This window comes from Salvelinus sp. IW2-2015, linkage group LG1 (assembly GCF_002910315.2).
Source record: "Salvelinus sp. IW2-2015 linkage group LG1, ASM291031v2, whole genome shotgun sequence".
Lineage (NCBI taxonomy): Eukaryota > Metazoa > Chordata > Actinopteri > Salmoniformes > Salmonidae > Salvelinus > Salvelinus sp. IW2-2015.
This window is the reverse complement of record NC_036838.1, coordinates 16,334,495-16,359,940: the sequence shown is the minus strand read 5'-3', so window position 1 is coordinate 16,359,940 and position 25,446 is coordinate 16,334,495. Positions and strand designations below refer to the sequence as shown.

General features: G+C 42.3%; 1 protein-coding gene across 1 annotated transcript in view; it reads right to left on the bottom strand.

The window, feature by feature from the left end:
• Positions 1 to 25,446, bottom strand: part of LOC111961767 (cadherin-22) — a 161,240-nt gene that overhangs the window by 104,227 nt on the left and 31,567 nt on the right. Inside the window, exon 3 of the mRNA XM_023984292.2 lies at positions 17,034 to 17,328. Coding sequence (XP_023840060.1) covers positions 17,034 to 17,328 — 295 coding nt within the window. The remainder of the gene's footprint in view (positions 1 to 17,033; positions 17,329 to 25,446) is intronic.

Sequence of the window (25,446 nt, the reverse complement as noted above, 5' to 3'; positions counted from 1 at the left end):
ATGACTCCAACCTAAATGTAAACTTCCGACTTCAACTGTACCTGCAGATTCATGCAGGGTAGTAACGTTATGAGTTAGGATTATGGTTCATTGTTTAGCTAGCTTGCTAGCTAGCTACATGTCTAAACAAAATACTCCACTATGCAAGTAACCATTTCAATAGAATGTTCATGATGTCACTGCAACAACTGTCGATAAAAGTAGCTGGTAAATTCGCACTGGCTATTTACTCCGATTTCAGAGCGCACTCGGCAAAGCGAAGAATAACTGACAAATTTACGAATGCTCAACACCCGTTGAATATGGCCAGTGTCAGTAACGTTGGTAAAAAAAATCATAATTCAATTGTTGACAGCAGCACAGTTACAGTCACCAATGCTCTGGATAACATAAAAACAGCCGAACCAGCTCTGCTAGGGCGAGTAAAATGGTCAGAGTGAGCTGTTCGCTCAGAAGTATCTAACAAGCTAGCCAACATTAGCCAGTTAGCCTGGGTGCTTGACTGCTGTTAGGTCAGAACCATACTGCTCGGCCAGTGCATCCAGTGAGATTATGCGCTCTGAATGCTCCGAGAGATTATGCGCTCTGAATGCTCCGAGAGCGAAACGCTCTGAATTTACAAACGGACAATCTAACAACACACTGAGTTTACGAAAGCCCAGAGCGCACTCTGGCCCTCCAGATTGAATTTACAAACACACTGTAGTATAAACCAGCCTTTAGATTTGAAATCTTTGCTTGTTTGGTACATGGCCTCACATGTGAATCCTTAAAGAGATGGGTGGGGATAAGGCTTAAGAGGGTATGAACGATGCTGAATGGATGTAGACAAAGAAGAGGTCTCCAGTAGGTTTACCAAATATTCAAGGACATTTTCTCAAAAGTGAGGTTACAAGTTTTGTCACGTCCTGACCTTAGAGAGACTTTTTATTTCTCTATTTGGTTAGGTCAGGGTGTGATTAGGGTGGGCATTCTAGTTTTTCGTTTTCTATGTTGGCCTGGTATGGTTCCCAATCAGAGGCAGCTATCGTTGTCTCTGATTGGGGATCATATTTAGGCAGCCTTTTCCCACCTGTTGTTTGTGGGATCTTGTTTTTGTGTAGTGCCTGTTAGCACTGCATTATCTTCACGTTTCGTTTCTGTCTGTATTTGTTTCGTTGATTTTCATTTATTAAAATTATGTGGAACTCTACGCACGCTGCGCCTTGGTCCATTCAGTATAACGATCGTGACAAGTTTATCAACTTTCAAAGCAGAATTACTTTCCCATTGTTCCTCAACTGTAGTGTATGATATACCATTCCACTTTCTAGCTCTGAGTCTCTAATTTTATCCAATGTAAAAAAAAACATTTCAAATTTTGCTGTATAAGACTGAATTGAGCCGGTCACAAATATTAATGGTATGGCTTCTGTAGCGCAAACAAAAGCCAAAGTTTGATCCCATTTAAGCCCCTCTCAATAAGTTATTTTCAAATGGTAAGCACAGAACTAAAATACTGGTATTTCTTCAAAATTAAAAAAAAATCCATGTCCCAAACACAGTAAGTCGTTGTGTGGTGTACTGCAATGCCATAGGCAACGCAAAGTACTATTATTGTTTTTCAAGTGTAGTTTTTTCAGAACTGTATTCACACTCGTTGTGTGCTACTGTATACTGCCAGGCTTCCACAGAAAACCCAATCTTACTCTATAAATATCAACAAACAGAGATACACATAGCCCTGCATGCATCAGTACAGTATGTGCGCATCATATATAAAATATAATATTTTTCAGCAAAGGGGGTTTTCCCATCTTGAGTGCACCACTTGAAAAGACAAACCATTCCATTCTCAGTTGCATAAGCAATAGCTAGGAGCCACGCTGTGAGCGCTTAACCACCTCCTCACTATAGAGCTGGTACACCTACGGAAGTTTGTTTACCCATTACCAACTTCTGAGTGGACTGTGTGAATGAAATGTCCTCTTTCAGAAAGGGTCCATCTCGACATATAAACACAGTTTTTGTCCGAGTCAAATTAGAGATATGTGAAAAGCAGCTAGTGCTTTTGGACTTTAAATGGACGGCTGCCCATGGCTTGCAAATGGACAGGGGTACTGTAGGTAACATTAGCTTTTAACATGGCCAAATAATTTACATTAATGCCAGGGCCATTTTATTTGGAAAATAAAAAAGGAAAAACCATAAAGAGAGATGTTGACCTGGTGGTTTTTAAGTGAACAGCCATTAATCAAAAATCATAGATAGTCCTCCACACGATGAAGCCTTCTATCTCATGTTACCGTTAGCACTGGCTCCTCATGTTAGCATTGAACAAACTGGCTGACCCCCCAGCGACCCACAATTTGCTGTGCTAGCTGCTGCTTTTACCCAATATATTTTAACAGATACATGGGAGCATAATAGCGCAGCTACACTATACAGTAAGACACCACAGAGACCATGAATGTACCATAGGTGGGCAGAGAGAGTAGCACTCATAAAAACATGCTAATGCTAATTCTACCACTAATGTTCTGACAATAGAGCCCCTCAGTGGAGCTGTCATAATACCCATAAAACCTAGTGGTCAAACACTGGAGTGTGAATACAGTTTGACCGCTAGGTTGTATGGGAATTATGACTCATACTGTGGTACTCTATATTCATAAACTTTTATCTATCGACATTTTGATCCCTTATCATAGATCTATAAGTATAACCTTCATAACATGTCCTGCAACACCTAACTACCAAGTGCAAACTATGCACCAACTGAAAGCTGCCTGGAGACTGGAGAATGTGTGTGTGATGATAGATAAGGTCTCTGATGCTAACAGAGACATTTCTTTGCTTGGTGACCTTAATATAACTGGTTATCATCTACACTGAAAAAAATATCAAAGCAACATGTAAAGTGTTGGTCCCAATGTTTTGTGAGCTGAAATAAAAGAACCAAGAAATTTTACATACCCACAAAAACCTTATTTCTCTCAAATTTTGTGCACAAATTTGTTTACATGTTAGTGAGCATTTCTCCTTAACCAAGATAATCCATCGACCTGACAGGTGTGACATATCAAGAAGGTGAACAGTGTGATCATTACACAGGTGCACCTTGTGCTGGGGACAATAAAAGGCCACTCTGAAATGTGCAGTTCTGTGAAGTCAAGTTTTGAGGAAGCGTGCAACTGGCATGCTGACTGCAGGAATGCCCCCCAGAGCTGTTGCCAGATAATTGAATGTTCATTTCTCTACCATAGGCCGCCTCCAGCATTGTTTTAGAGAATTTGGCACTAGGTTCAACCGGCCTCACAACCACAGACCACGTGCATGGCGTCGTGTGAGCGAGCAGTTTGCTAATGTCACAACTGTGAACAGAGTGCCCCATGGTGGTGGTAGGGTTATGTTATGGGCAGGCATAAGCTACGGACAATGAACACAATTTCATTTTATTGCACAGAGATACCGTGACGAGATCCTGAGGCCCATTGTCGTGCCATTCATCCGCCGCCTTCTTCTCATGTTTAAGGATGATAATGCACGGCCCCATGTTGCAAGAATCTATACACAATTCCTTGAGGCCAGTTCTTCCATGGCCTGCATACTCACCAGACATGTCACCCATTTAGCATGTTTGGAATGCTCTGGATCGACGTGTACTACAGCGTGTTCCAGTTCCTGCCAATATCCAGCAAATGCGCACAACCATTGAAAAGGAGTGGGATACCATTCCACAAGCCACAATCAACAGCCTGATCAACTCTAGGAGATGTGTCGCACTGCGTGAGGCAAATGGTGGTCATGCCAGATACTGACTGGTTTTCTGATCCACGCCCCCATCTTCTTTTTAAGGTACTGTGACCAACAGATGCATATTTGTATTTCCAGTCACGTGAAATCCATAAACTATGGCATAATGAAATTATTTCAATTGAATGATTTCCTTATATGAACTAACTCAATAAAATCGTTGAAATTGTTGCATGTTGCGTTTATATTTTTGTTTATATTTTTGTTCAGTATATGTGTCCCCTCAAGAGGACGCTTCTTACTGTGGCTAATGCCTGTAACATGACTCAGGTTATCACTCAACCAACTACTATATACCAATAGTGTTGGATCTGTGACATCCACTTGTATTGATCATATCTTCAACATTTCTGCAGAGCTTTGCTCCAAAGCAATTTCAGTTCCAATTGGCTCTAGTGACCATAACATTGTGGCAATAAAAAGGGAAGCCAAAGTACCAAAGGCAGGGCCTAAAGTTATTTATAAGAGATCATACAAAACGTTTTCTAAGGACTCTTTTGTTGAAGATAATGTTGTGTATTTGGAGTAGAATCCAGATGCAGCACTTATATTTTTTTATTGACAGTTGTTGACAAACAAGCACCTGTTAGGAAACTAACTGTGAGGACTGATAGAGCCCTCTGGATCGATGATGAATTGAAAAAACTATGGGAAAAGACTTTGGAGCACCATAAATTATATTATGGGCAGAAAACCCAATTTATCTCAATCATTCAAGTTGATGGGTCAATTATAACAAAACCTTTTGTTATAGCCCATCATTTCAATGACTATTTTACCAGTAAAGTGAAAAAACTGAGAAGTGAAATGACAACATTAATTAGTGAACCATCATATTTGTGTATCAAAGATCTAATAATGAAAGCGAAGGATTGCCTTTTTGAATTTGGTCAAGTTTGTGTGGAAGAGGTGGAAAAAAGTGTGTTATCCAAATAATAATGATAAGCTACCAGGTATAGACAACCTATATGGGAAAACAATTGAGAATGCTAGCATACTGTATTGCCACCCCTATTTGCCATGTCTTTAACCAAAGCCTAAAGAAGTGTATCCAAAGGTTTGGAAGGAAGATAAAGTAATTTCACTGCCTAAAATAGTAAAGCTTGCTCTAACAGCCGCCCAATCAGTTTTCTGCCTGTTCTTAGTAAACTAATGGAGAAAATTGTGTTTGAACAAGTTAACTACTGAATCCAGCATGCATTCGGGAAGGGGACTTAGCTTGTAATGCACTGACTAAGATGGCTGATGATTGGCTAAAATAAATTGATAATAAGATGATTTGTAGCTGTATTGTTAGATTTCATTGCAGCCTTTGATGTTATTGATCATCATTTGTTATTGATAAAACTAACTTGTTATGGCTTTCCATCACCTGCCATCACATGGTTGGAGAGTTAATTATCCAATAGAACTCAGAGAGTTTTCTTCAATGGAAGCTTCTATAACATCAGAAATGTACAGTGTGGTATCCCTCAGGTGAGTTGCCTTGGGCCATTACTCTTCTTTACTTTTATTTAAATAAATACAAAAGCATTTTATTCGGTTCAAAGGATTCTATTTGACCTAAACCTCAACTGGAGTTGTGCATTAAGGGTGTGACCATTGAATAAGTTGGAGAAGCAGAGTAACATTGGTTAAAAAAAACGTAAAGAATTGGAAGGTCAGTTATCATGCTCAAGTCATATTGACAAAGTTGTTGTGAACGATGTTCTGCATTTTTGTCACAAAGATCAACTGTACTAGTTGTTCAGGCTCTAATCTTGTCCCATCTTGATTACTGTCCGGTAATATGGTCAGGTGCAGCAAAGAAAGACCTAGTAAAGCTGCAGCTGACTCAAAACAAAGCAGTACGCCTTGCCCTTAACTGCACACACAGAACTAACATCAACAACATGCATGATAGTCTTTAATGGTTGAGGGGAGGGCTGTTACGGTGACCATATTACCACCACACCAGCGGTCACGCGTCATGTACGCAGTCAAATTCCACGTGACCGTTTATTCACAGTAACTAGGCTTCTCCAAGAGCTGATGCTGCTGATGGTCATTAGTAGCCTACCAAACTTACTAACAGCCTGGTACTCAGCACTATATTGTCTTTCTAATCATTCTGACATCAATGCAAATGTGATCGAAGATCAAATCAAACACTTCATGAGAGCCCATGAGCTCATGTTGTGCAACATTTCTATAGGCTATGCAATTGCGCGAGAAAACATTGTTTTGATGGCCTCTATTATAAAGAGGATCCCATCAGCTTTCAAGAACTACTATATTTATTTATCAACTTTCCTAATATTAAGAGTGAAGCTTCGCTTTACAACAGGCATGAAAATGAACCATGGGAAAAGCGTCCACCATTTTCTAAGTCCAAAGATGTGTATTTTTCCCCATGCCCATGTTCCAAGACAGGTGCATGATAATTGTCCATTCTAAATCAAAACTAATTTTACACATATACTATTTAGTATTTGTAAAGACAACATTCAATTAAGAATAGTCTGATGTGTAACAGTATTAGCCTATCACTTGTAAATGATGCCCAGCGCGTGCAGCAAGGCAAGAAACCGCACATTTTGAAATCATAGTCACACACCTCATGTAGCCTACCTCAAAATTTGTATCACAACTAAAGTGTCCAAATACCTTCTTAAAATTAAGCACATTAATCCGCCTTACAACCGGTGTAGAGCCTAACTGGCATACATAGGCAGCGTGTGAGTTTCAATTTTGGGGCCAATAGAATAGGTCAACTTTTGCGCAGTTGCGTCCCCTATGTGTCTGTCTTCACTTGTAGCCTTCTTCTTAGCTTAGATGCCTGTGAGAGGACCCGATCACATGACAGGCATGGGCTAATAATAATTTAGACATCTGAGAGAGCCATGTGATTGAAAGGTGCTTCGGAGCACAGTATCTGGGAGAAGGGAATTATAATTATTATATTCAGCACAAGGGCACACCAGCCACTTTGGCTGCAAAAGGCATGGATTTTTTAGGGGGCATTATGGCCACACAAGGGTGATGCCACTGGGAAATTCGAGGCCTGGTGAGAATATTATCAAGCTCTTGTCAAATTGTGTATGACAGACTGATGAAGTGTGTGCAGCCTGCACAAGAAACAAATCAGAGCTCATTCCTTTCATGCAACTTTTTTCAAATAATTTGCATCATGCAGCCTTAATGGGACTCATCTCTTCCAAAACGTTGACTCAAGTTTGCCAAAAAGCACCTGGAAGCACCTGGAAAACCAAACACTGCATTCCACAGTAAGAACCTTATACAAACGATCCATGATGGTGCTAGTGTGATGGTTTGAGGATGCTTTGCTGCCTCGGGACCTGGACGACGATAATAGAAGGACCATGAATTCTGCTCTGAATCAGATAATTCTATATGAGAATGTCAGGCCATCCGTCTGTGAGCTGAAGCTGAAGCGCAGCTGGGTCATGCAGCAAGACAATGATCCAAAACGCACAATCAAGTCTACCTGAAAATATCTAAAAAGCAACAAATTGTACGTTTTGGAATGGCCTAGTCAAAGTCCAGACCTAATCCCTATTGAGATGTTGTGGAAGGACTAGAAATGATCAGTTAATGCTTCAAAACCCACAAACATCACTGAGTTAAAGCAGTTATGTATGGAAGACTGGGCCACAATTCCTCCACAGCGACGTGAGAGTGATTAACATCTGCAGCAAGCGTTTGATTGGAGTCATTGCAGCTAAAGGTGACACAAATGAAAAAAAGTATGTAATTGTTATGTTATTTGTTCACTCAGGTTCCTAATATTAGGTTTTGGTTTAAGATCTGATAACATTCTGTATAAAATAATGCAAAAGTAGAGAAAATTAGAAAGGGGGCAAATACAGCACTGCATTCAGAAAGTATTCAGACCCCTTCCCTTTTTCCACATTTGGTTATGTTACAGCCTTATCCTAAAATTGATTACATTTAAAAAAAATCCTCATCAATCTAAACACAATACCCCATAATGACAAAGTGAAAACAGGTTTGTAGAAATGTTTAAAAATGAAATACCTTATTTACATAAGTATTCAGACCCTTTGCTATGAGACTCAAAATTGAGCTCAGGTGCATCCTGTTTTCATTGATCATCCTTGAGATGTTTCTACAACTTGATTGGAGTCCATCTGTGATAAACTCAATTGATTGGACATGATTTAGAAAGGAACACACCTGTCTATATAAGGTCCCACAGTTGACAAGAGCTTTAAGGAATTGTCCACAGAGCTCAGAGACAGCATTGTGATGAGGTACAGATCTGGGGTAGGGTACCAAAACATTTCTGCAGAATTGGGGTCCCCAAGAACACAGGGCCTCCAGCATTCTTAAATGGAGGAAGTTTGGAACCACCAAGACTCTTCCTAGAGATGGCCGCCCGGCTAAACTGAGCAATTGGGGGAGAAGGGCCTTGGTCAGGGACGGTGACCAAGAACCCGATGGTCACCCTGACAGAGTTCCTCCGTGGAGATGAGAGAACCTTTCAGAAGGACAACCATCCCTGCAGCACTCCACCAATCAGGCCTTGATGGTAGTGGCCAGGCGGAAGCCACTCCTCGGTAAAAGGCACATGACAGCCCTCTTGGAGTTTGCCAAAAAGCACCTAAAGGCACCTAAAGAAGATTTTCTGGTCTGATGAAACCATGATTGAACTCGTTGGGCTGAATGCCAAGTATAACGTCTAGAGAAAACCTGGCACCATCCCTATGGTGAAGCATTTTGGTAGCAGCATCATGCTGTGGGGATGTTTTTCAGCGGCAAGGACTGGGAGACTAGTCAGGATCGAGGGAAAGATGAACGGAGCAAAGTACAGAGATATCCTTGATGAAAACCTGCTCCAGAGCGCTCAGGACCTCAGACTCGGGCGACGGTTCACCTTCCAACAGGACAACAGACTCGGGCGACGGTTCACCTTCCAACAGAACAACGACCCTAAGAACACCACCAAGAAAATGCAGGAATGGCTTTAGGATAAGTCTCTGAATGTCCTTAAGTGGCCCAGCCAGAGCACAGACTTGAACCCAATCAAACATCTCTGGAGAGACCCAAAAATAGCTGTGTAGCGACACTCCCCATTCAACCTGACGGGCTTGAGCGGATCTGCAGAGAAGAATGGGAGAAACTCCCCAAATACAGGTGTGTCAAGCATGTAGAATCATACCCAAGACGACTCAAGACTGTAATCGCTGCCAAAAGAGCTTTAATAAAAGACTGAATAAAGGATCTGACAAGATGGTGCCGGAGAACAAGGCTGACGTTTTACGTATTCCTAACCAATTGTGTTTTTTGTTTGATTCTTTACGTTGTTTGTAACTGAATTCTTTTACTTATTTTGTACATAATGTTGCTGCTACCGTCTCTTATGACCGAAAATAACTTATCTCCATCAGAACTGCGATTACTCACCACAGACTGGCAGAATCCTTTTTTTCCTTTAACGAGTCCGACGAGCCCGATGTGAATGATATACTGCTTCCCCGGGAACAGGCCCAGATCCCCGTCATTTGCATGAAGAGAAGGCGGAGAAAAAGGGGCCAGAGGGTGGGCTGCCTTCTGAGAATTCATAGGCGATCGAATAAATCCCCACTTCATTCCATTCTGCTAGCAAACGTGAAAACTTTGGAAAATAAAATCGATGACCTACGCGGAAAATTAAACTACCAACGGGAAATTCAAAACTGTTATATCTTATGCTTCACGGAGTTGTGGCTGAACGACGACATTATCAACATACAGCTGGCTGGTTATACACTGTATCAGCAGGACAGAACAGCGGCGTTTGGTAAGACAAGGGGTGGCGTACTATGTATTTTTGTAAATAACAGCTGGTGTGCAATATCTAAAGAAGTCTCGAGGTTTTGCTCGCCTGAGGTAGAGTATCTCATGATAAGCTGTAGACTAAAGAGAGTTTACATCTGGAGTTTTTGTAGCTGTCTACATACCACCACAGACTGATGCTGGCAATAAGACAGCATTGAATGAGCTGTAAACAGGACAACGCGCAAACAGGACAACGCTCACCCAGAGGCAGCACTCCTAGTAACCGGAGACTTTAATGTAGGGAAACCTCCGTCTTACCAAATTTCTATCTGCATGTTAAATGTGCAACCACAGGGAAAATAACTCTGGACCTCCTTTACTCCACACACAGAAACGCATGCAAAGCTCTCCCTCATCCTCCGGATTCCTGCTTACAAGCGGAAATTAAAGCAGGAAGCACCAGTGACTCGACCAATAAAAAAGTGGTCAGATGAAGCAGATGCTAAGCTACAGGACTGTTTTGCTAGCACAGACTGGAATATTTTCCAGGATTCCTCAGATGGCATTGAGGAGCACACCACATCAGTCATTGGCTTCATCAATAAGTGCATCGATGACGTCGTCCCCACAGTGACCGTACGTACATACCCTAACCAGAAGCCATGGATTACAAGCAACATTCGCAGGGCAAGACGGATTACCAGGACGTGTACCGCGAGCATGTGCTGATAAACTGACAGGTGTCTTCACTGACATTTTCAACCTCTCCCTGTCTGAGTCTGTAATACCAACATGTATACATTTTTAGGCCTAGGAGTCCCACTAGCGGGACAACTTCCGGTGAAACTGGAGGGTGCGCAATTCAAATAAATAATCATAAATATTATGGATATTAAACAGTTAGGTACATATAAGAGTCTTATATCGGTTGAACGCTTAAATTCTTGTTAATCTAACTGCACTGTCTGATTTACAGTAGCTATTACAGCGAAAACATGCCATGCGATTGTTTGAGGACGGCATCCCACATCAAAATATTTTTCCACCGGCACAGGTTTCACAAATTCACAAATAGCGATTAAATATTCACTTACTTTTTGAAAATCTTCCTCTGATTTGTAATCCAAAGGGCCCCAGCTATAACATGTAGTGTCTTTTTGTTAGATAAAATCATTCTTTATATCCCAAAATGTCAGTTTAGTTGGCGCCATCCATTTGAGTAATCCACTCGTTCAACATACAGAGAAACTTTGCTTCAACAAGTCAAAATACGTTTCTATTTACTCCTCAGATACCCTAAAATGTAATCAAACTATAATATTTCTTACGAAAAGAAGTATGTTCAATAGGAAACCGATTTTAGCAGGTGCGTCCTGTCTTCATGGCGCGCGCAAACACGAATTTCCAAGACTGTGTCCCTGTACTAAAACTGATATTTCTTATTCGTTTTGAAGTTACCATATCTATTGTGTTATATTCTCCTACATTATTTTAACATTTCTACAAACTTTAAAGTGTTTTCTTTCCAATGGTACAAATTATATGCGTATCCTGGCTTCAGGGCCTGAGCAACAGGCAGTTTAATTTGGGCACATCATTCAGGCAGAAATTGAGAAAAAAGGGGCCTAGCCCTAAGCAGACCAACATAGTCTCTGTGCCCAAGAACACTAAGGTAACCTGCCTAAAGGACTACCAACCCGTAGCACTCACGTCTGTAGCCATGAAGTGCTTTGAAAGGCTGGTCATGACTCACATCAACACCATTATCCCAGAAACGCTAGACCCACACAATTTGCATACCGCCCTAAAATATCCACATATGATGTAATCTCTATTGCACTCCACACTGCCCTTTCCCACCTGGACAAAAGGAACACCGATGTGATAATGCTATTCATTGACTACAGCTCAGAATTCAACACCATAGTGCCCTCAAAGCTCATCAATAAGCTAAGGACCCTGGGACTAAACACCTCCCTCTGCAACTGTATCCTGGATTTCCTGATGGGCCGCCCCCAGGTGATAAGGGTAGGTAACAACACATCCGCCATATTGATCCTCAACACAGGGGCCCCTCAAGGGTGCGTGCTCAGTCCCCTCCTGTACTCCCTGTTCACTCATGACTGCACGGCCAGGCACGGCTCCAACACCATCATTACGTTTGCTGATGACACAACAGTGGTAGGCCTGATCACACAACGACGAGACAGCCTATAGGGAGGTCAGAGACCTGGCCGTGTGGTGCCAGGACAACAACCTCTCCCTCAACGTTATCAAGACAAAGGAGATGATTGTGGACTTCAGGAAAAAGAGGACCGAGCACGCCCCCATTCTCATCGACGGTGGTGTAGTGGAGCAGGTTGAGAGCTTCAAGTTCCTTGGTGTCCACATCACCAACAAACTAACATGGTCCAAGCACACCAAGACAGTCATGAAGAGGGCATGACAAAACCTATTCCCCCTCAGGAGACTAAAAAGTGACATGGGTCCCCAGATCCTCAAAAGGTTCTACAGCTGCACCATCGAGAGCATCCTGACTGGTTGCATCACTGCCTGGTATGGCAACTGCTCGACCTCCGACTGCAAGGCACTACAGATGGTAGTTCGTACGGCTCAGTACATCACTGGGGCCAAGCTTCGTGCCATCCAGGACTTCTACACCAGGCGGTGTCAGAAGAAGGCCCGAAAAATGTCAGACTCCAGCCACCCTAGTCATAGACTGTTCTCTCTGTTACCGCACGGCAAGCAGTACCAGAGCACCAAGTCTAGGTCCAAGAGGCTTCTAAACAGCTTCTACCCCCAAGCCATAAGACTTCTGAACATCTAAATAAATGGCTACCCAGACTATTTGCAGTACACTTCCCCCCTCTTTTACACTGCTGCTAATATCTGCTGTTATCATCTACGCACAGTCACTTTAATAAATCCATGTACATATTACCTCAACTAAGGTACCCCCGCACTTTGACTATGTACCGGTAACCCGTTTTTTTTATAGTCTCGCTATTGTTATTTTGCTGCTGCTCTTTAATTACTTGTTACTTTTATTTCTTATTCTTACTCATATTTTTTAAAAACTGCATTGTTGGTTAGGGGCTCGTAAGTAAGCATTTCACCATAAGGTCTACAGCTGTTGTATTCAGCGCGTGTGACTAATAATTTGATTTGATTTGAATACTTGTAAATGTAATATTTCAGTTAAAAGAAATGTTTTATACAGTTGCTAACATTTCTATAAACCTGTTTTTGCTTTGTCATTATTGGGTACAGTATTGTGTGTAGACTGATGAGGGAAAAAACAAAATGTGGAAAAGGTCAACGGGTCTGAATACTTTCCGAATGCACTGTAGCCCACCAGACATGAGTTTCTTCACGATAAACCATGCCAAAAAACGGATGTAATTTGTCGCTCAGTTATGTATAGAGCCATGTCATCGTGGAATGCCCTGACACCAGAGGATACTCAGGCAAAAAGCAAGTTTAGCTTAAAAAAACAGATTGTATCACAGCACCTCTCCTCTTTCTACATATCTAATTAAACAGTACTGTATATAAGAATATGAATAGTGTGTAAATTGTATTGTTGTTGTCGATTGGTGTCTTTCCTATATACAGTTTATGTCGGAAGTTTACATACACTTAGGTTGGAGTCATTAAACCTCGTTTTTCAACCACTCCACACATTTCTTGTTAACAAACTATAGTTTTGCCAAGTCCGTTAGGACATCTACTTTGTGCATGACACAAGTCATTTTTCCAACAATTTTTTACAGACAGATTATTTCACTTATAATTCACTAAATCACAATTCCAGTGGGTCAGAAGTCTACATACACTAATTTGACTGTGCCTTTAAACAGCGTGGAAAATTCCAGAAAATGATGTCATGGCTTTAGAAGCTTCTGATAGGCTAATTGATGTCAATTGAATGTGTACCTGTGGATGTTTTTCAAGGCCTACCTTCAAACTCAGTGCCTATTTGCTTGACATCATGGTAAAATCTAAAGAAATCAGCCAAGACCTCAGAAAAAAATATGTAGACCTCCACAAGTCTGGTTCATCCTCGGGAGCCTGAAGGTCCAAATGCCTGAAGGTCCCACGTTCATCTGTACAAACACGATGGGACCTAACAGCCCTCATACCGCTCAGGAAGGAGACGCGTTCTGTCTCCTAGAGATGAACAACAAGATGAACAGATGAACAACAACTACAGGACCTTGTGAAGATGCTGGAGGAAACAGGTACAAAAGTATCTATATCCACAGTAAAACAAGTCCTATATTGACATAACCTGAAAGGCCGCTTAGCAAGGAAGAAGCCACTGCTCCAAAACCACAATAAAAAGCCAGACTACGGTTTGCAACTGCACATTGGGACAAAGATCTTACTTTTTGGAGAAATGTCCTCTGGTCTGATGAAACAAAAATAGAGCTGTTTGACCATTGATATGCATGGAGGGAAAAGGGGGAGGCTTGCAAGCCGAAGAATACCATCCCAAACGTGAAGCACAGTGGTGGCAGCATCATGTTGTGGGGGTGCTTTGCTGCAGGAGGGTCTGGTGCACTTCACAAAATAGATGGCATCATGAGTTAAGAAAATTATGTGGATATATTGAAGCAACATCTCAAGACATCAGTCAGGAAGTTAAAGCATGGTCGCAAATGGGTCTTCCAAATGGACAACGACCCCAGGCATACTTCCAAAGTTGAGGCAAAATGGCTTAAGGACAACAAAGTCAAGGTATTGGAGTGGCCATCACAAAGCCCTGACCTCAATCCCATAGAAAATTTGTGGGCATAACTGAAAAAGCGTGTGCGAGCAAGGAGGCCTAAAAACCTGACTAAGTTACACCAGCTCTGTCAGGGGGAATGGGTCAAAATTCACCCAACTTATTGTGGGAAGCTTGTGGAAGGCTACCCAAAACGTTTGACCGATGTTAAACCATTTAAAGGGCAATGCTACCAAATACTATTTGAGTGTATGTAAACTTCTGACCCACTGGGAATGTGATGAAAGAAATAAAAGCTGAAATAAATCATTCTCTCTACCATTATTCTGACATTTCACACAAATAAAGTGGTGATCCTAACTGACCTAAGAAAGGGAATTTTTACTTGGATTAAATGTCAGGATTTAAAAAAAACTGAGTTTAAATGTATTTGGCTAAGGTGTATGTAAACTTCTGACTTCAACTGTACATTATAACTCTTATTTTAATTCATTTTTTATAAAAATACATATTTTTTTATTTAATGTCATATCTTATGTTGTACTTGTCTATTACTGTTGTGTACTTTGTCAAGTATTTTGTATGTTTTATGTGGACCCCAGTTAGAGTAACTACTGCATGTGAAGTAGCTAATGAGGATCCTAATAAACTAAACTAAACTAAACTACATAGAACATGTATAGGGCCCTTAATACAGAGGTGAAACAGCCACAGCACGACTCTATTCCTGTTCAACCAATGGTCCGAACATGAAGACATTCACACGGCTCAATGCAAAATTCATCCAACGTCGTGACGCAAATTTGATTTAGGACTCCTTTTTCATTAGCCGGGCCATGTCTTCACAGGACGGCGGCGAATGATCCCTCGGCATTCATCTTCGGCCTGACAGGCCTAGTTTATTCTCCCCTCCTCTCTTCCTAGGCGTTAACCGAGCCGAAACAACAAGCAGACTTTAAATGATATGTAAAGAAATATATTTTGGTTCCCGGGCCCTCTCTCATAGGGGCCATGAGCTATGACAGGGCCATGTTAGGAAGAACATGACAGGAGCGATAAGTGAAAATGAATATGCCGCAGGCTGCCTTGTGATTACTTTCTTGTTATTATTGCAGACCAGCTTTCCACCAAGGCCATAAAAAAGCACAGTGAGCATGTGCATGCTACTGGCTGAAGATGTCTCCCAAATGGCACCCTACTACATACAGTAGTGCGCTAGGGCCACTAGGCATCTGGTAAAAAGCAGTACACTATGTGTAGGGCATAGGGTGCCATTAGGAACGAAGCCTGGGATAATACTGGAAACCTGCTCCCATTACCGTTCCATCCAGTACCGTCTCAGATCAGTGGTTCTCACATTTGTCTCACTCCATGCCAGAGATTAAAGTGTCTGGATAGAGTGAAACGACATCAGAAACAAATGCTGATTTGTGCTAATCAATTAGTCAAATGGTAAAGCTTGATGGCAGTGCAATGTATGGGACGTGTCTGGAATGGCAAAAAAAAACACATATTAACTCAAAAGTTGACACGCATGTTTGGAAAGAGAATAATAAATGTATTGTCATTCCTTCACTTTTCCATTCACACAATAGTTTCCAATTATATTTAAATTGATTTCAAAATTATCTCACAAGGCGTCATATAGTTCACATTTTCCATAAAAACATTTAACAAGTGTAACTTCTTCCGTCATAAGATGGCTGCTACTAGGACCAAGTAATTCAGGTAAATACACTCATGTACACTTTAGCATACATCATATTGAAGTGTGAGCGCCACCATCAACTAGGCCTACGCAGTGGCCCTTAGCGCTGTGCGTTTGGTTTGAAGTGTGCATCATTGATCGGCATTCTGTCACCCAAGCCCCCAGCCTCTCAACCATGCACCGCGGTGACTGTGACCTTATCACAGTGGTGCCACAGCAACGCCATTAGCTGTTGTTCTACAGGAAGAGCAAATATGACCAGAAAACTAAACGGAGAGAAGTGCTTGACTAAGCACTCCAGTTATCTCATTAGCATTGGCACTGTAGTCAATGTATAGAACATGAAGTGCACACTAATTTTGTGTGTAATTTGACTGAGAGGTGGGGGAACAAGTGGGGGGAGGAGAAATGGAGGGCGCGAACATGAACTATTCTCCCCATCTCTCTCGCTCTGTCTCTCTCTACACTGTTATCTTGCCTTCTGTCTCTTCTCTTCCCCCTGTTTCAATAAGCACTGCCGGCAGAAAAAAAGGCCAAAACGTGCTGAGAAGGCAGGAATTAATTCCAATCAGGAGCGAAGGAGGGCGAGAGACATTACATTTAGCCTAGTATCCCCTACTTACAAGTAGACTCTCTCTGACACACACACAAAACTCTTTCTGTACTTTACCTCGAAAACACTCACAGAGGCATAAACAAGGTTTCTCATTTCCTTACAAACTCTCAAACTTATACCTCTGGCGATTGTAATCTTGGGACTGGATTGGGTAGCATTGTCCAAATCTGACCTGGGTAAAAATTGTAACATCAACAAATGTCTCTTCAAATACTATTTAATGTCCTCCCAATGACAGGTAATGAAGGCACTACCACTTTTCCCTATGGACACATACTGTATCTCTGATACTTAAAATGAACTGCTCACATCTTCATGATCAGACCTGAACATAGTCAGAACACATTCCTGCAATCCAGCACCGCCTTTGTTTCACAAATACACACACACCCCTCCCTCCTTACCTATTTGTGAAAGCTCTCCCACACTCCCGATATAGGGCCCTTCCAGGAACTTGGGTTCACTGTCGTTGATATCCTGGACTTTGATGACAAACTCTGACTCGGATTCCAGCAGGTGGTTGGTGAGCCGGTCCCGGGCCTGAGCTCTGAGGGTGTAGTAGCTCTGCTCCTCGCGGTCTAATCGCTCGGTGGCGTGGATGTCGCCCGTCAGCTCGTCGATGATGAAGATCGTGCCCGCCCCTTCCCCGGAGATGGTGTACTTGATGTTCCCCTCGCCCTCGTCCGAATCTGTGTGGATCTGGCAATCAAGGCAATCAAAGTCAAGCTGAGATTTCATGCTTTCTGGAGGTATATAACATGTTGTTGAAGAGTTTCTATAGAATGCATTGATTTCATTGATTGACAGTTGACACTATTGTGAATGCAATACTTAAAGGACTAATGCAGCTGTTTCTCTCTCAATATCAAATCATGGGTACCTTAGTGTTATTGTTTTCAATTAAAATGGTCAAAAATAAACAAAAACAATGCTTCTAAGCAAGGAGCAATTTCTCAAGCAATAATTTTTCTAGGACTGTCTGGAAATGGTCTGAGTAGGGAGTGGAAAACTGACAACTAGCTGTTATTGGCAGAGAGGTTTGGAACTTTTTCTTATTGGTCTATTAACTAATTTACCACCTGGTCATGTCGCCGGGCAGGCCAACATTTCAGGCAGTCTTTTCAACAGCTCTTACACTAAACAGGCATTATCATAATTTTCACAGTATTATTCCAACCTAATAGTGTGGAAATATATATAAAACACAGGATAATCACATGTATGACTGCAATGGACCTTTAATAACATCAGAGAAGATTGACAGAAAGTGAAGGATAGTTCCACATAGCTACAGTCGATAAACAATTCCATGCGTCAAAGGAACATGACATGTTCAAAATGTCAGATTCTAAAACAGCCTTGAACCTGCCAATCCCAACATGTTTATTATATACATTTGTAGCACTTCACAGTATGCCCTTTATAGTATGGTCAAGGTTTTTCTCTTTCTTTTATGTCAAGGATGTTCTATCTAGTCATCAAGAAGCAAAGTTCCTATTTCACAGCCAGCGAGAGAGGGAAGAGGAGAAGTCATCACCTCCCAGTAAGGCAGTCAACATATGTACTATGACAAGACACTGCAGCGCTACCTATGATTAACTCAATTCCCACATGGCATGCCCTTCACAGAATAGGGGCACATTGAATTAGAAGATCAGTCATTTCTATAGATTGTTAAAGGTGCGGTACGAACACGAACAAGGTAGGGGCCAAAGAATGAAGTTAAAATCTGCCAAGACTTCTATTAATGTGATTAAAATACATTCTAACAGTCCCCTATATACCCTTTGGCTTCATTGCACATCCGAACTGCTACTCCCTCCCTATCTGAAATTAGAACACAGGACTCAGGCTCCATAGCCAGTAGGACAACATCTCACAAAACAGGTGGGAATTGAGGGAGAAAATGGGAGAAAATGCCCATCTCCCAGCATTAATATTTTATAAAGGCTTGATTAAATACAGGACTCGATCGCTGTTGCTGTGGTATTTGTCGTAAAATGGGGGAATAATGCAAAACCTAGCCTTCATATTGCCTTTTCTTTCATCCTTCCCACTCTTTTTTCATTTTGAATTGTCCCCATGTCAAATAAATAAACACTGAGAGAAAAAAAACTATTTTGGGGGGTATCAATATTTCAGCAATAATAAAATAAACTTCAATAGCCCATACGGTAGAAAAACAGTAGAAAGCTCTCCAATATCTGGAGATATGTGACGGGATAAGAAAGACTCTTTTCTCTCTTCGCCTGCCTTCATATTGTCCGACTGTCTCTCTATTGCTCACTGTCTTTGATCAACTTGTGACAACTTACTGCAATTAAGTCTTTCAAGAATATTAGAGTAGATGCAGAGACAAGAATCAACAGTGATGCCATACGCATCATCCAAACACATGCACAAACATCTTTAGGGAGCCTGATTACTGTAATGTGTTCAGTGAATGTAAAGGGTTTTCTATCATCAAAGTCCAGATGCAGTACTTTGATATTTGCTCTCTGATCACACGTACTGTTTGCATACACCCACACAAATGTCATGCACAGACACAGACACACACACACACAGACAGTATGGCACCATATACGGAACCCTTTTACATTTTCCCAACAAACAAAAAACATTTTGTGGTGACCAGGCACACGTGGCAACAACGCAGCACGAATGTAATTATATATATTTTTATGACAGATTGTTCTCCCCCTTCAGGCTCAATGTGTCCATCCGTCAGTCTGTCCTCAGTGGAGTGACTCAGGCCGTGGCTAAGCTGTGGACTTCAAACAAAAGGTCAAAGCCAGGGCTTCACTTGCTTAGCAATCATAACCATTAGCAATGTCAACACGCCATTTCTAGCTAAAAACCCCTGCAACCAAACAGTAGGCTGGCGTCCCAAATGGCACCCTATTCCCTATATAGTGCACAACTTTTGACCAGCCAAATCAAAAGTACAGCACTAAATAGGGAATAGGGTGCCATTTGGTACACAGCTAGGCCAACAGTAAGCGTTCCCGTCAAGAACAAAGAAGAGCTGGAGAGGTATTTATCAAAACAATGGTGTTGGCACTTGGCACACAAAATACAAAGTTGGGACAAAACAATGACTCATAACGTCACCTCCCACTCAGAGGGAAATAGTAGCTTTGTCCCGAATGGCACATATAGGACTCTATGCTGCCTGCTTCCTCAGCAACTACTTTACATAAAATGTCACGCAGACAGGTAGGCGAGTGCCAGACCCAAGCTGTGTGAGGAAAGAGTCAAGAGTTAGCCTGAAGCACCATGGTTGGCGTGAAACACCCTTGCCTTGTCACACCCTGATATTTTTCACGTGTCTTGTGCTTGTCTCATTAGGCCTACCAGCATTTTTCCCGTACTCCTGTATTTCTCTCTAGGCCCTGTTTTCTACTTTTCACGGTTTTGTCCATTCTGCCTGCCCTGACCGTGAGCCTGCCTGCCTGTTCTGAACCTTTTGGACTCTGCTCTGGATTACTGACCTCTACCTTCCCTTGACACCTACACCATCCGATGTCACAGGAAGGCCAAAAAGATCATCAAGGACAACAATCCACTGCCTGTTCACCCCGCTATCATCCAGAAGGCGAGGTCAGTACAGGTGCATCAAAGCGGGGACCGAGAGACTGAAAAACAACTTCTATCTCAAGGCCATCAGACTGTTAAACAGCCATCACTAACATTGAGTGGCTGCTGCCAACATACTGACTCAACTCCAGCCACTTTAATAAATGGACAAATTAATGTAATCAATTTATCACTAGCCACTTTATATTATATAATGTTTACTTACCCTACATTACTCATCTCATATGTATATACTGTACGCTACACCATCTACTGCATCTTGCCATCTTGATGTAATTAAATGTATCACTAGCCACTTTAAACAATGCCACTTTATATAATGTTATCATACCCTACATTACACATCTCATATGTATATACTGTACGCTATACCATCTACTGCATCTTGCCATCTTGATGTAATGTATTACTAGCCACTTTAAACAATACCGCTTTATATGTTTTCATACCCACATTACTCATCTCATATGTATATACTGTACTCTATACCATCTACTGCATCTTGCCTATGCCGTTCGGCCATCACTCATTTATATATTTTTATGTACATATTCGTATTCATTCCTTAACACTTGTGTGTATAAGGTAGTTGTTGTGAAATTGTTAGGTTATATTACTGCATGGTCGGAACTAGAAGCACAAGCATTTCGCTACACTTGCATTAACACCTGCTAACCATGTGTATGTGACAAATATATTTGATTTGATTTTGATTTGATCTGTCGTTTGCCTGCCCCTGTTTTTGTAATGAACTTTTGTTACTTCGAACTGTCTGCATCTGGGTCTTATGCCAAGGTCTGATAGTACGAACTGGCAATGACTGACCCAGCAGACTCGGAACAGCTCCACGGCGCCATCTCCTCCCAAGGAGCCACCATTGGGAGACACGAGGAGTTACTCCAAGGTCTTATGGACGGATTCCAGGCCTTGGCAGAACGCCATGACTGTGCCTTGAATACATTGCTGGAGAAATTCCACGGATTATCTGTGAGGCCGTCGGCCACGACAGTAGCCTCCCAGACCCCAAGTAACACAGCTGTCAGCAGTGCATCTCTCCAGGCCACCCCGGCTTCCCGAGTGCCCCGCTTCTACACCCTCGAACCGCAAGACCATTCTTCCTACCTCGTGCCTGGTGGCTACCCTCGTCAGGCAAATAGAGATCCAGGTCCGTGAGGCAGAGCGGGTGGGGGGCCCCGGCTAACCGGATGTTTGTCCCAGACGCTGCCCGCTCCCCGGCCCTGGAATGGGCTCATTCCTCCAGGCTTGCCTGCCACCCTGGCTCCCGTTGGACCCTGGCCTTTGTGCGACAACACTTTTGGTGGCCCACCATGGTTCCGGACGTCTCCGTGTTCGGTGCCGCCTGCTCTGTCTGTGCTCAGAACAAGACTCCTCGGCAAGCTCCGGCTGGCCTCCTTCAACCTCTTCCTGTCCCTCACCGTCCCTGGTCACATATATCCCTGGACCGTCACTGGTCTCCCTCCATCTGATGGCAACACCACTATCCTCACAGTGGTGGACAGGTTTTCCAAAGCCGCCCATTTCATTCCCCTCAATTAGCTACCGTCGGCCAAGGAGACGGCCCAGCTCATGGTGCACCACGTCTTCAGGATCCATGGTTTCCGACAGTGGTCCTCCGTTCTCGCCCTCCGGTCGTCTGGAAGGCATTCTGCACACTCATCGGGTCGTCGGCCACCCTGTCCTCCGGGTTTCATACCCAATCCAACGGCCAGTCGGAGTGTGCCAATCAGGACCTGGAGACAACTCTTCAGTGCCTCGTCTCGGCCAACTCCACCACCTGGGGCCAGCAACTCGTGTGGGTGGATAACTCCCAGAACACCCTTCCCTGCTCAGTCACCGGGCTCTCGCCCTTCGAGTGCTCCATGGGTTATCAGCCCCCGCTTTTCCCAGAGCAAGAGGAAGAGGTCAACATACCCTCTGCACAGATGCTCATCCGCCGCTGTCGGTGTAACCTGGAAGAGAACTTGGCCACCGGACCCCGGCTCCCGCTATTGTCTTAAAGGATGGGTATGGCTGTCTACTCGGGATCTGCCCCTCCGGGTAGAGTCATACAAACTTTCCCCCAGGTTTATCGGCCCCTTCCCCATTTCCAAGATCCTTAGCCCCTCTGCTGTTCATCTTCTGTTGCCCCTTACCCTTCGTATACATCCCACGTTTCATGTATCAAGGATTAAACCTCTGTCTCCTCTTTCCAGGCCCACCCCTCCCCCCGTCTCATTGATGGCCATCCGGCATACACGGTGAGGTGTCCCCTGAGCGTTCGACCTCGGGGCAGGGGATTCCAGTACCTGGTTGACTGGGAGGGTTATGGCCCAGAGGAGAGGTGTTGGGTCCCCACTAGGAACATCCTTGACCCAGCCCTCATCGCTGAGTTCCACCGCCGGCACCCTGGTCAACCAGGTATGTGCCCGGGTAGGATGCCAGGTTGCGTCCCTAGAGGTAAGGGGTGTCTGCATCTGAGTCTTATCCTGAGGTCTGATATCCCTGGCCATGTCACTGAAACTGACTGTGCAAATACTCACATACACACACAAATGCTGGCACCCACACACAGACAAAAACACACACGCACATATGCACAAACACACACACAAACACACAGAGACACAACTGCACACACATTATCTCTATCTTACACTCTGTCTCACACATACATAACTAGGCAAGCTGAGGGCTGACTCAGAGAAAGAGCAGGGGTGGATGGGATATGGAACTGCCTGCCAAGTAGGGGTCCGCACGCTAACAAAGACCTCTGGTGTCACTTTGGATTCAGGGCAAGCCACCCTACAGAAGGACATTACAAATGAGACAGCTGATTTGAAGTTAAAAACGAGATCAGATATACGACATTTTGTGTAGTGAATTGGCATTGTGCCTCTGCTCACCCTCCCTACACATATTCTTATTCACCCTCCTTCGCTCTACCATTCATATGCACAGACATATACACACACTGTACACCCACTCACACCCTCTTTCACACACACATCCATATAACAATTATTAACATATATGCTATATTTAACCAATAATGCCCGGGGGGGGGGTGATATATGGCCAATATTCCACGGCTAATGGCTGTTCTTGTTGCGGAGTGCCTGGATACAGCACTTAGCCATGGTATATTGTGCATATACCACAAAGTCCCGAGGTGCCTTATTGCTAATATAAACTGGTTACCAACGTAAATAGAGCTGTAAAAATAAATGTTTGTCATACCCGTGTTTTATGGTCTGATATACCATGGCTTTCAGCCAATCAGCATTCAGGGCCCAAACCACCCAGTTTATAATTCCTCTTTTATATTGTCTTTTCAGTGTATCTCATGGGTAATTCTATCATTACTTCCTAGAGAAGCCTTGTTGTAATCTGATAGCCAATTAGGAATTGGGAGGTGGGGGAGTCCTACTTTTTAGTGACCATTCGAAACCAAAAGCTATGTTATTGCTATTAAAATATATATTGTGATAGCTGTAATTGATATTTTAATTCACCCAGTAGGCTGGTGCAATTTTGGTTTAATATTATGGTATTAGGGCCGGGACGATACCAGTATCGCAATACTCGTTAGTATCATGGCAAGGAAACAAAACACAAAGAGGATTTCACTTCTTTAGGAAAACAGTCATAATGTTGGAAACACACATTATGTTGTCATCCAGAGTCACATGTATTTATATCCCAAGCTATAACACACAACATTTTACATACAGCGGCTTTTTAGGACCAAAGAGTGAGGTCAGCTTTGTGTTTTCATTTTTGCCAGGGATTTTTTTTTGCAATACTGGCATTGTCACGAAAATAAACGTTCACATCGATGTTGGCATTTGAAGTCGGCCTTGTTGTGACTTGATAGCGTGTATTATGCATCTACTTCATGTTGCACTGTATGCACCGTTCCATAAGTAAATTAGTCAATTTATGATGAGGTTGAGTGATGGTTAACATTGTGCACACCATTCAACAGACCTTTAAAACAAATTTTGTGGTGATAATTAATGTCGGGGGTCATTTGTTTTAATTTTTGCTGTTCTCCAAATAGCATTTTTGAGTTTTTAAATTGTGTAGAAATGCAGCAAATGAACTTAAACTTCTAAAGAATCCCTTTAGGGGGGGGATCCTTGCCACCCACTTTGCCATACCCTTGGTTTAGCTGAACTGATGCCACTGCTTCCTACTTAACACACCAATTAAACGTGTCATCAAAGATGACTTAACTTTCACAGCCAATCAGAACGCAAAATTCTGTCAATGAAAAGAATAAAAATGAATCGTGACTATACATGTGGTCAGTCTGGTAAATAGACAAAGCTCAATGACATTCAAAGTTGTCCATACTACATGTGCCCATGTTTCAACCCTTTTTAGTCTTTCAATTATTGTTTTAATCTGATCTATTGTGCTGTAAATCTAGAAATATTCAATGAAACTTAAAGCCACAGTCTGGGAGATGTCATGAAAAATACCTGATTTGTAATAAAATGACTTACAAATAATGAACTGTAATAATATTAGCGCAGTACAATCACCTTAACAAAAAAGGACAATGATTCCTTTGTCTATGCATTTGTTGTCAAAGGAGGCTTTGGAAGCAAATTATGTGTAGCAATAAATCATAATGTAAATGATGTTTCAAAAATAAGTGTTGCTCAAACTTTCAAGACATTCCTTGAGCACTACAGATATATCACAACAGATGTATAACAGAAGTCCGTGTGAAAATGTGATGGAATGCATTCGCTCAATTGCTTACGTTTTTTGTTGGTGGCCCACTGTTTGGTGGCATGCACATCTCACAGAGTGTGGGTTTAACTGAGTCTAACACATCTTGTATCTGCAATGAAACAAACGAATACAGCTTGAGACAAAGGTTATGTCACCAAACAGTATGCTTTTATAATCTGTGATCTATACATGTAACATTTCATTTTGTTTTATGTTTCGTGTACAATTTGATGGCTAGTGTCTTGTAAGCTAATATGGGCTAAGCACCAAAAAAAAATAATCTATGAATGAATGATTCAATCCATCCATCAATCAACCAATAATATATAGTAGAGGAAATACAATACTGTCTTGGTTTATAATATCTTTAAACCTGGTAGTTTTTAATGGTTTGAAAACTGCTATTACACTTTGGGTTTACTATATTTACTACAATAAAGGTGGAAAAGGTTGAATTCTCTTTCCCCCTTATAC